This window comes from Orycteropus afer, unplaced genomic scaffold (genome assembly GCF_000298275.1).
Source record: "Orycteropus afer afer isolate SDZICR_OR568_19922 unplaced genomic scaffold, OryAfe1.0 scaffold00016, whole genome shotgun sequence".
Taxonomy (NCBI): domain Eukaryota; kingdom Metazoa; phylum Chordata; class Mammalia; order Tubulidentata; family Orycteropodidae; genus Orycteropus; species Orycteropus afer.
The window spans coordinates 10,627,120-10,639,755 of record NW_006921603.1 but is presented as its reverse complement, the minus strand read 5'-3'; the positions used below and the strand labels follow the sequence as shown (position 1 = coordinate 10,639,755).

General features: G+C 35.7%; 1 protein-coding gene across 1 annotated transcript in view; it reads left to right on the top strand.

Annotated features, from left to right (window-relative positions):
• The window catches only part of JMJD1C (jumonji domain containing 1C), a 379,129-nt gene that overhangs the window by 348,870 nt on the left and 17,623 nt on the right, over positions 1 to 12,636 (top strand). Inside the window, exons 12-19 of the mRNA XM_007959051.2 lie at positions 1,139 to 1,353; positions 2,359 to 2,511; positions 6,083 to 6,172; positions 6,676 to 6,803; positions 6,997 to 7,210; positions 7,914 to 8,128; positions 8,875 to 9,153; positions 12,164 to 12,332. Of these exons, the coding sequence (XP_007957242.1) occupies positions 1,139 to 1,353; positions 2,359 to 2,511; positions 6,083 to 6,172; positions 6,676 to 6,803; positions 6,997 to 7,210; positions 7,914 to 8,128; positions 8,875 to 9,153; positions 12,164 to 12,332 (1,463 nt within the window). The remainder of the gene's footprint in view (positions 1 to 1,138; positions 1,354 to 2,358; positions 2,512 to 6,082; positions 6,173 to 6,675; positions 6,804 to 6,996; positions 7,211 to 7,913; positions 8,129 to 8,874; positions 9,154 to 12,163; positions 12,333 to 12,636) is intronic.

Sequence of the window (12,636 nt, the reverse complement as noted above, 5' to 3'; positions counted from 1 at the left end):
TTCCAAACTAAAAAACATTTTTAGTTTATTTAAATTAATAGAAACTTTTTGATAACTAAAAAGTGTGTATAATGAGTTTTGACAAAGGGAGAAAATTGGTTTATAAAAGGGAAAGGGATAATATAATAAAAAATGGGAAATAGGGGTAAAAAGATTGTTATTGACTTAAAAAATAAGAATAACTTGTAATAAATTTTAATTACCTCCTGTCTCATGTCTGAGTTAATAAGAGTGAAGAAAGTACAAGATAATTGTGTGATAACCACCATTTAGTAAAGAGAATAGCAATTTGGCAATCCAGTTACACTAAATTTAATCTGAATAGACAAAAAAAAAAAAACCAAACCCACTGCCATCAAGTCGATTCTGACTCATAGCAACCAAACTCACAGGTTTCCAAAGCTGTAAATCTTTAGGGAAGTAGATTGCCTTATCTTCTTCCCACGGAGCACCTGATGGGTTTGAACCACTGGCATTCTGGTAGCAGCCAAATGTGGTACCCACTATGCCACCAGAGCTCCTAAACTTATCTAAATAGTTAACATTTATTGGATGTCAAAAGCTAAGAGAAAAAGACACACTAATTGGGTTCCTAATAAATTACTAGAGTCTCCTTCCTCTGAATCTCACTTTATTTATATCATTTTAACTGATGAAAAGGTATGTGCACTAGGCCTTCCCCCCCCCCCCCCCCAAAAGAAAAGAACACCTAGTGAAAGTCCTCAGGCAATTTAGAGCATTGACAGCTTTAGAGGTTCCTGATTTAGGCTATGTATAAATTAATATTTTCACTCAGGGCAACATTTCACTAACATTTAATTCTTATCACTCTTCAAATACTTGGACATGGTTTTCATTTGGTTGGAGTTGAAAGTAAATAAGTATAAACAATATGGAAAATCTTATTTCTTGAAATCACCTGAAATTGATGCAGCTGATTATTGCCATTTGCTTAATGGTGCAAGAGTCACTTTAATTGAGCAGAATAGGTGCAATAATTCATTATACATGAATCAAGAATCCTGGGGGGGAGGGGGGGCTCTTTTCCTTTTTAAAAAACAACTGTAAATTTTCAATTTTAACATTGGACTTTGCTTAATATCTTAGTCTCTAATGTGTTTATATCTTAATGTTTCAGATTGTCATTTAGTAAAAATGGAGTGGTTAGAATAGATGGTTTCTCTTCTCCTGACCAGTATGATGATGAAGCTATCAGTTTATGGACACATGAAAATTATGAAGATGATGAGCTAGACATAGAAACGTCTAAATATATATTGGATATAATAGGTGATAAGTTCTGTCAACTAGTGACGTCTGAGAAAACAGCTTTATCCTGGGTAAAAAAGGATGGTAAGGAAATTAATTAAATTCTTACTTAAAACCTGGCAACTGCACAATTTTCATTTTAGCATTTTTTCTCTCAATTTTGTTTAATCTGTAAAAGTCCTTTCCATAATCTTTTTATCTTTAATAACATTTGCACCTAAGATCACAAATATTTTTCGCTTGGTTGAGTTGAATAGTTTAGCAGCTTATGAAATCACAATAGCATTTCTCTGTGGTTACCATTCCTGCATACATATGTTATTGCAATAAAAAACACTTTAGCTTGAAATTTGGAAATGTTTCTGCATTTGCCAGATAAAGACGTAATTCATCATTTATTTAAGATTTTGTTTTGGTGTGATTCATCACTGTTATCAGGTAAATTTGTTTTTGATTCTCTGCCTCATTCTCTCCTCATTTGGAAAATAAGCACTTTGAATCTCAGTTTTGAAAAATAGAAATGAAAGCTATCTCACAGCTATGTTGAAAAAGTAATTGTGTTAACTTAGGTAAAGCACCTAGCACATTGCCTAATGTCCTCCACAAGTTAGCTGCTTTCCTTTCCTTTCCTTTCCTTAAAATCAGTGTTTCCAAAATAGGTTGGTATTGCCCTTTAGGGGGCATTTAGCAGTGACTGGAAACATTTTTGCTCCTCATACCTCAGGAGGGTAGTGGTAGAGGTAGTGTTGTGCTAATAGCCTCTAATGAGGGTGGCCATGGATGCTATTAAACACCTGTTCAGCACACAGGATAGCACTTGACAACAAAGAATTATTCAGCACCAAATGTCAAAAGTGCCTAGGTTGAGAATCTATCTTACAGAGAAACCATTTTTTTATTTTTCACTTATGATCATTTTTGAGTCTTTTGAAGAGAATAACTAACTTAAATCTGTGCTTGATCTTTAGTTAACATAGCTTTCACATTTCATGTGATTGCCATTAAATTTTTATTTGTACTCTAGTATAGCCAAAAATGCCTAGAAAAGAGAATATGTGCCTTTAAATTTTGGTTTTCTCTGTATTTCAGCCAAAATTGCCTGGAAAAGAGCAGTGAGAGGAGTGAGAGAGATGTGTGATGCATGTGAAGCAACGCTGTTTAACGTCCACTGGGTCTGCCAAAAGTGTGGCTTTGTGGTCTGCTTAGATTGTTACAAGGCAAAGGAAAGGAAGAGTTCCAGAGGTCAGTGTATAACTTCTTATACATTGTAATTTTTATATAATGTGTTTGTTCTGATCTTTGGATCACTAATACGGAAAATTAGATGTGTTCTTTTTCTTTTTTAACCTTAATTATGAATCGTAAGAAAGTTTGTTTTGAAAAGAAGAGTAGTAACCACAGTTTGTTGATGGCTAGATTTTCTAGAATAAAATTGCACCATGCGTTTTTAACTTTACCTAGTGGATCTACTTCTTATTTCAGGAAGATAGTTCCTAATGTAGCCCAAATTCAGGTTCTAATGTGTAGAAGTCTGAAGTTCCTTTTCAAAAATGCCAAGAGCTCTGGTAGTATAGTGGTTAAGGCATTTCGCCACTAACCAGAAGGTTGGTGGTTGAAACTACCAGCCACTTTGCAGGAGAAAGATTAGGCCGTCTGCTAGTGTCAAAATTCATAGCCTTGGAAAACCTGTCATGCCATTAAGTCACAATTAAATGGTGTGAATTGATTTTTCTAAGTATTAGTCCATAAAGTTCAAATCAGAACGTTAAAAGAGTATTCTGCCAGTAGCACCATTTATCCCTCAGTTCTTAAAGACTGTAGAAATGGTGTTTGTATTTGAAAGCAGCCTTTGAAAATATTATTTCTAGACACAGAGTAAAAATACTCAAAAATTATGTTCTGCTTGTTAATACAACTAGGAATAATACAAAGTTAAACAAGAAAGTAGCTGAGTGCTTCTTTTTTTCATGATTTAAGTCTTTTAGAAAAATTTTACTAAGGCAGTTTTGGATGCTTTGACCTACTACTGGGATCCTGAAAATAGTGGGGTAATCTTAATGAAGTATTAGAGGTCTACTCGATGGTAGACCATTCAATGTCAAAAATGTCATTTTCATTCATGATAGCTCTTTTTCAGAGCAGTATATTAGATATTAGTATATTAGATAAACCATGATTTTGCCATCAGTATCTTTTCTAGTTAATAAGGATACTAAAGCCTCATTGTCTGATCCTTCTTTAATAATACACCAACACTTACCCAAAGAGACCTGAGCAATGGGGAGGTATGTCTGACCATCAGCTAGGTGTTTCTATTACATGCAAAACATGTAAATATAAATAAAATGTAAAACCATAGTAAGAAATATATTTTATGCTGTCAGATATCTTCTAGACATATTTTGATATTTTCAATTGGTGGATGTAGCTGCATGTTAAATACTTCTTGGCATGCATTTTATATTCCTCGTTCTTGGTTCCATAATACTTTTGCTTTCCCTTTGCCAAATTAAAAAAAAATACTTTTGATTTATTTTTATAAATATATCCATGAATCTTTACTTGAACAAGATAGTTGTGTTTATTTACACATCATTTTTCTGAGTATAACATACATGCCTTATGTTAGTATACTCCGTGTTATCTAGATATCTTCTTGTTCTACTGCTTAAATACTGTGTGTGGGGGAGGAAACTCATATTGATCAGGCTTAACATAGAGTTGTTTATAGTCATAATCACTAAATGTGTAAAATGTAAGCCCATGAAAAAAGCAGTGAAGAAATCAAACAGTATGTTCCATTAGGCAAATGTACAGCAAAAGACATCTTTAAAGTTTTAAGAGGTAAAGGTGTCACTTTGAGGACTAAGGTTTGCCTGACTTAAGCCATGGTCTTTTCAGTTGTCTCATGTGCATGCAAAAGCTGGATAATTAATAAGGAAGACAGAATAAGAATTGATGCTTTTGAATTATGATATTGGTGAAGAATCAGCTACCCCAAGAATGAATAAATATGTCTGGAAAGAGGTACAGCCACAATGCTTCATAGAAGCAGGGATAGCAAGACTTCATCTCACATACTTTGGAAGGTTATCAGGATGGACCAGTTCCTCGAGAAGGACACATCATGCTTGGGAACATAGAGGGTCAACAAAAAAAGAGGAAGACTCTCAACAAGATGGATTGACACAGTGGCTGCAACAGTGGGCTCAGACGTAGTAATGATGATGAGGATTGTGCAAGACTAGAGAACGTTTTGTTCTGTTGTACGTAAGGGTGCTATGAGTTTGAACTGACTTGACAGCACCAAACAGTAACAGTAGTAATCACCATGTGTCTAAAATGTATGAAATTAGTACAAGTTACTATGTAAGCTTTGGAGGGAAAAGTCAGTGAGCTTTTGGAAAAGAATAGTAGTTTTAGACTAGATTTGAATTTCATGAGTCTTTCCGTGAAACAATTCCCTGAGTGATGCAAACTGTTTATGTTCTTTACTAACGTAAAGACTGATGGTTCAAACTACCCAATGGTATCTTACAAGAAAGGCCTAGTGATCTGCTTCCATAATGAGTTGTGCCAAGAAAATCTTACGGTTTCATTCTACTCTATAAACATGAAATTACCATGAGTTAGAATTAGTTTGGTAGCAATGAGTTGGGTTTGGTTTTTTTGGTTTGTTTCCATGAAACAAGTTAGAGATTTCTTTTGAAATGGTGAATTAAATGTGCTTTATGGTGATAAGTGAAACTGATACAGTCACATTATAAATTCTTCCCTACGTCATTAAATTCATAGAGAAAGGTCTTGAAATACCCGGATAGTGAATTTTTCGGTGTTTTGCTCGCTATACCTTAATATGGAGCCTTGTTTGAAGGTATGTGTTCGCAAAAGTTATCAGACTTGTCAGTGTAATGTTTTGGGATCAGACAAAATCCCACGATAGAGAAAACATAAAAAGAAATTAATATAGAGAAACTAGAATCAAACGGGGAAGAAATTGAAGCTGTGAGTGATTTCATCCTGCTTGAACCAATAATCCCTATACATGGAAGCAGCAGTCAAGAAATCAAACAGTTCATTGCGTTGAGCAAATCTGCTGCAAAAGACCTCTTTTAAGTTTTAAAAAGCAAAGATTTTGATGACTAAAATGTACCTGACCCACCCATGATCTTTGCAATCACCTCATATGCCATGGGAAAGCTAGGCAAAGGAAAGGAAAACAGAAGAATTGATGCATTTGAAATGTGTTGGCAAAGAATATAGAATATTCTGTGAGCTGCCAGAGAACAAACAGATCAGTCTTAGAAGAAATACAACCAGAATGCTCCTTCGAAGTGAAGATGTTAAGACTTACCTTGGACATGTGATCAAGAAAGATAAGCTGCTAGAGAAGGACATCCTATATTGTAAAGTTGGAGAGTCTGTGAAAATGAGGGAAGGCTGCGCTGAGATGGATTACAGTAGCCACAACAAAGGACTCAAACCAATGATCATGAAGATGGAGCAGTACCAGGCAAAATGTCATTCTTTTATATATAAGGTACCTGTGAGTTAGTGGATTTCCATGTCAGCTAACAACAATACATCAGTTTAAAAAATGGTTGTTTCAGGAAAGTCTGTCATTCTGTCCACTTTGAGTCATTGTCATATATAAAATTCACTGGTTTTTCTGGCTTACTTTTATTAAGAAGTAAACATTTGGAGAATGCCATTGATGTTTTATATGATTGTTAAGCTCTTTGTATGCAAGCTATCAATTTTATAATTCTAGAACCATGAGTGATATAAAAATAGGCATATTTTAATCTTTCAGATAAAGAATTGTATGCTTGGATGAAGTGTGTGAAGGGACAGCCTCATGATCATAAACATTTAATGCCAACTCAAATCATACCTGGTTCCGGTAAGTATAAACACACGTTACGAGTAGAGCAGCTTTTGGTTGCTCTAGACTGTGAAGGAGTATAATATAATTGTTAGACAAGTTTATCTAACTCTGACCTATTCTTGCTCAGAATTACTGGGAATCCTGTGTCACAGAGCTGGGGAGACAAAGCAGGTCCTACTGATGAAGTAAACCATACAGGAATCATTTTTGAAGGAAGAAACTAGAGTGAATGAAAAAACTTACTGGATTGATAATGAAAGGTGTTAAGTTTATTGAGCATACTAAATTTCTAATAGTAGAGTTAAGAAAAAACAGGAATAGTGAGTATTAATAGTGAACATTAACATTTTGGTTGAATCATCAAAACTAATGAAAGGTAATATGAAGAAAAATAGAAGAAAATTGAAACAGCACAAGTAAACCTCCACTATTTCTAATTATAAAACATAATAAAAAAGAAGTTTTATAATCTTAAGTACTAAAAGTATTTTTTTATTAACTACCATTTTATTTTACAGTTTTGACAGACCTTTTAGATGCGATGCACACTCTTAGAGAAAAATATGGTATTAAATCCCATTGTCATTGTAGTAACAAACAGAGTGTACAAGTTGGAAATTTTCCTACAGTGAATGGTGTGTCTCAGGTGAGTAAAAACCTCTTTTACTGAGGGGGGAAAAAAGAAATGTTTATGGTTAAATTAATAAACTTTGATATTTGAAATCTAATATAAGATTTGTGTTTTGCAAATTATTTTCTGTCATTGCATAAGAATTTATGACTATGACTTTGTAATTGACATTAGTATTTGAAAATTCAATTACTTTTAACCCTTGTAGGTTTTGCAGAATGTTCTAAATCACAGTAATAAAATTTCTCTGGGCATGCCTGAGTCTCAGCAGCAAAAGACCCCTCAGAAGTCTGAGGCGACGGTCAGCAGCAGCCCTAGAAGTGATGTAAGCACAGAGAGCAAATTAACTCCTCCAGAATCCCAATCACCACTGCACTGGTTAGCAGATCTTGCAGAGCAAAAAGCCAGAGAGGAAAAAAAAGGTAAATATATTTCATTATGTAAGCAGTGATTATAGGAGCTCTGGTGGCGTAGTGCCTAAGGCATTTGACTGCTAACCAGAAGGCTGGAGGTTCAAACCCAACAGCCACTCCTCGGAAGGAAGGTTGGACAATGTACTTCTGTAGTGATACCACCTCGGAAACCCAAGGAGGGGTCGTTAGGAGTCGGATCCGACTCAACAGCAGTGAGTTTGGTTTTTTTAAGCAGATATTATAAGATTATAGTATAACCAATAGTGTACTGTTATCTTAGAACAATTTACGTTTGTCCTGCTCATGGGTTAGCTTCAAGAAAATGTTTTTCTTCTCTCATTAAACACTCTGTGTGCCTTCCCGTGATCGCATCAAAAGTAGCTACAGAGTCATTGTGGATGAACATACCAATTAAGCCACCAGGGCAATATAAATGTAACTGATCTATGCTTTCTGCCTGTCTTAGCTATAGCATTTTTCATTTGTGACAGGTACAAACTCAGCTACATGTCTAAGATGTTGAGGAAGGCCTTTTCATATTCAAACTGTTTGACTCCATTTTGAAGGATCTAATCCATCCTCTGGTGTGTGTTCAGGTGAATAACTCACTAAGTGCTTCAGTTTTGCCTCCTCCTATAAAATCCAGGGTGCCGGTTTGCTTTGTACATTAGCAGTATCCTTGTGTTAAAAATTTATGACTCTTTTATTTCAGAAAACAAAGAATGTACTCTTGAAAAGGAATTTAAAGAAGAGCAAGAAGAAGGTAACCCTGATTCTCCAAATTGTAGAGCATCCCCTCCTGTGTCCCAGAATAATGAACAGGGCTCAACCTTACGGGATTTGCTGACCACAACGGCTGGCAAACTACGAGTAGGCTCTACAGATGCTGGCATTGCCTTTGCACCAGTGTATTCCATGGGAGCCCCAGTAAGTCATGCTGGGTTTTCTGTCTTCAACTTAGGCCTTAAATTTACATGATTTGGAGGTGTGGCTATTGGCCGGGAACTATAAAATAAATAGCTGCAGATAAAATTAAATGTACCAAATCGTAGGCATATTGACATTTGTATTATAACATCTCTTAATTTTAAAGCAGTTTTTTTTTTTTAAATCTGTTTTTTCCAGCAAAACAAGATTGGTGGAAGGGGCTTTTCCTGGAGATACCCAGGATAACTCCCCTTGAGAATTTAAAAATAGCTTTAAAGGGGAAAAAATACACAAGGAAATAAATGTTTTATGTTACTTAAAATATTTAGGAATCAAATCGTTCACCAGGAGAAAAAATTTTCTGTCTGCCCGTGTAATTCTTTACATGGATAGATAGAAAATTTTAGTAGTTTCAAAAACTCTGCCCCTCTGCCACAGGCCTAATACAACGTGAAAGACAGGAAGGAAGGGCATAGTTCTTGGTTCTGCAGACCTGGCAGTTCCCTGGACTGCACCAAATCTGTCGTGCTCATCTGTCAGAAATGGTGTAGGGACTTGGAATTCCTGTCTACTAACATGGCTGCATGTGCTTGGACACAGGGATATTGTTTCCATTAGTTTTTTGCTGTGTTTGTAGTACATAAAAGTGAATGTTGATAAAAATAATAGTCAGCCTATGAGAAAAACATATATTTCCACTTAGTATATACAATTTTTTCAGACTTTTTTTTTTTTCCTCTTAATAGAGTGGCAAAAGTGGAAGGACTATGCCAAACATTCTTGATGACATAATTGCTTCAGTTGTTGAAAACAAAATTCCACCAAACAAAGTCTCCAAGATAAATGTCAAAGCAGAGCTTAAAGAAGAGACTAAAGAAACCAGGAAGTGTGTCGTGAATGAAAACAATAAATTGTACAGTGATATACCACATTCTTGGATATGTGAGAAGCATATTTTATGGCTTAAGGATTATAAGAATACTAATAACTGGAAGCTTTTCAAAGAATGCTGGAAGCAAGGACAGGTGAGTATTTTAAATTGATTATGTAAAATTTTAGTGTAACAAACTGGATGAATAAGCAGCATTGTGCCTTCTCATGGATTTGAAATAGTAAAGAAAAAGTACTATTTGAGGGGCAAATAGGTATCAAAAACACTGAAAAGGTTACTAAAATGTTTTGTTTCTGAATTCTTATATTTTGGCCAGTGTTCTGGTTACCTAGTGCTACTCTGACAGGAATATACCACAAATGGGATGGCTTTAACAAACAGTAGTTTATTTTCTTACAGTTCAGGAGGCTAGAAGTCCAAGTTCAAAGTGCCAGGCTCTAGGGGCTGGGTGAAAGCCCCTTGACCTTAGGCTTAGGTCTGCCTCTTGCTCCTGGCCCACTGAAGCTAGAGTCATCTCTTCACTCAGGCAGCTACTGACTACTGAGGCTAACAAGCCCAGGGTCAACAAATAAATGGCACAGTCCCGATGTTACCAAACCACATGGCAGGCCATTAATTCAAGTCCATTGTAAATCCCAAGGTTGGCAGAGCATAGCAGGCTGTTGAACAACGACACAGCTACATGCAGGGTCCCAGTGTGCCATAAGCTAGAGACCATTCCCAAAGCTGCTGCTTATATACAGGAAGCAAACCACATACCCAAAGCAGCTACTCACCTGCTCCAATAGATTCCACCATGGATAATTACTGATCTCACCATAGGGAATAACTACATTCAGCTGCCCAGCCAAGTTGACACACAAACATAACCGCTACAGCCAGATTTATATAAATTAACTGGGAAACAGTGATGATATGCTACTATTATTTTCTGATTTATCAGTGAAGACATTTAGTAAAATTCCCTCCTTAAATTTTTATTGTAGTACAGTAAGCAGTTTCATATCTATTTAAAATGTTAATTAATATTAGAAGCATTTTTCTTGAAAATGTGGATGCTTGTGCCTTTAGTGTTTATCCATAGTACAATTATTTATAAGTTCATAAAAGTTTGAAAGACACACTCCTCCATTATTTAGTTCTACCCTAATAAAAATGATAATCTGTTTAACAAAATTTTTTGGGTTGATAAGCAGTAACTATGAACATATTTAAGAATCCAAGATTTAGTATAAGCATGTTCAATTTATATTTTTCTTTCTGGAAAACATAAACTACTGTTTCATTTTACTTCATTCATTGAACAGTTATTAGGTGCCATCAAGTTGGCTCCGACTTGAGTGACCCCATGTTCAACAGAACAAAATATTCCTGGTCCTTCACCAGCCTCACAATCCTTGCTATGCTCTAGCCCTTTGTTGCAGCCACTGTGTCCATCCATGTTGTTGAGGGCCTCCCCTCCTTTTCCACTAACCTTCCACTTTACCAGGCATGATATTCTTCTCCAGGGAATGGTCCCTTCTGACAACATGACCAGCGTAAGTTAAAGTCTGGCCATTCTCGCTTTCAAGGAGCATTCCTGCTATACTTCTTCCAGGGCAGATTTGTTTGTTCTTCTGTTAGTCCTTGGTGTTTTCAGTATTCTTCACCAACACCACAGTTCAAAGGCATCACCTCTTCTTTGGTCTTCCTTATTCATTGTCCAGCTTTCACATGCATATGAGGCAGATTGAAAATACCATGGCTTGGGTTAGGCGCACCTTAGTCTTCACAGTGACATCTTTGCTTCTGAAGGCCTTAAAGAGGTCTTTTGTAGCACGTTTGCCCAGTGGGCAGTACAGCATCTGATTTCTTTGCTGCTGCTTCTGTGGGTGTTCAACAGCTACTGAGTACCTAATGAGAGATTCAGTCATTGTAATAGGCATTAGGATAGTAAGATGAGTAAGCTCTATAAAAATGAGTTTATGATACGAGTGGCATAGTGCCTAAGGCACTTGACTGCTAACCAGAAGGCTGGCTGTTCACACCCACCAGCCACTCCTCGGAAGGGAGATTGGGCAATTTAGTTCCCTAGTGACGCTGCCTTAGAAAGCCAAGGAGGGATTGCTATGAGTCAGATATGACTCTATGGCAGTGAGTTGTTTTTCTTTTTTTTATTAAAGAACCTTATAGTTCAGTGTTATTAATAGTTTTTGTTTGCATATTCCTTTAAAAATCTGTAAGCTTGGTCCTGATCTCCCCCCCATAAAATGTATACCTTTCTAGTGCATAGGCACAAAATTTTGTATATGCTTTTTTGATGGGGCTTCTTAGATTTCCTCAAAACTCTCGAGGACATACCTGGGCCACATTTCACAGTAACTTATAGTAGTTTCTGTAGTCCAGATTTTTTCTTTAGAATAAAGAAATTTTTTTAAAAAAAAGGTGAAAACTGAGAATACTGCTACATCAGATTTCCTTACAGGTGTTTTCACAGTAAAACTGGATTTGTAGAAGGTAGGATTTTTCAGTTGTTGGTTGCTGAGTTAGAACCTTGAGGGAAATTGAATTCATGTTATATCAAAGGACAGATTCACATTCAGGGAATCAGTCATTAGGCTTGAAATTTAATGTTGTTATGCCTAGTGTTTAGTGTTTGTATTTATCATCATCCTTGTGGTGATAAAGAATGTGTGAGTGGTATGTATACGTGTGTGCTGTAAATGAAAGAAACTGCAAATATGTATAAAGTGTTTCAATCTTGAGGAGTATGTATTTTTGTAAGAAACATCTTGTTACATAAGTGGTTTATTCTGCCCATAAAAATTAGTCTATAGATAAAGCAACTAAAAATTCCTATTTTTCTTCCTTCCTGAAAATTATTCGTCATTTAAATTTTTATTTTTAGAAATGGTAATGTGCTCTATATGGCATTGTGTATCATCTTTTCTATATACCAATATATGGTGAACATCTTGTCAGGTCAGGGAGTATTATTATTAATAGCTTTTAGTATACTCATCAATTTGTCATTAGGCCTAAAACATTTAATGTGTTATCCATTTGATGTACATATGTGTATATATAAAATCAAGTTTTGAAGTATACCTATACTTTTTAATAATACGTGTTACATTTTAATATTTATTTATTCATTTTTGTAGCCTGCAGTGGTTTCTGGTGCACACAAGAAAATGAACATCAGCTTGTGGAAGGCAGATGCAGTTAGTGTTGATTTTGGAGATCATCAGGCAGATCTCCTGAACTGCAAAGACAGCGTTATTTCAAACGCCAATGTTAAGGAATTCTGGGATGGTTTTGAAGAAGTTTCAAGTATGTTCTTTTGTTTTAGTATTTCCTTAAGCACATTCCTCAGAAATTATCAATTTCAAATATAAGATTTAATAGTTTTCTAATATTTGAAAATTCTCTATTATATTGCTGTCTAATAAAAAGAAAGAAGTACCTGGAATCAGGAGATTGGGTCATTAACCATAAATAAGTTAGTTATACTGTTTATCTCATGGAGATTAATTTTTGCAACCCTGTTGTTGTTGTTGTTATGTGCCGTCGAGTCGGCCCCGACTCATAGCGACCCCTCCTTGGGTTTCCAAGGCAGTATCACTACGGAAGTAGG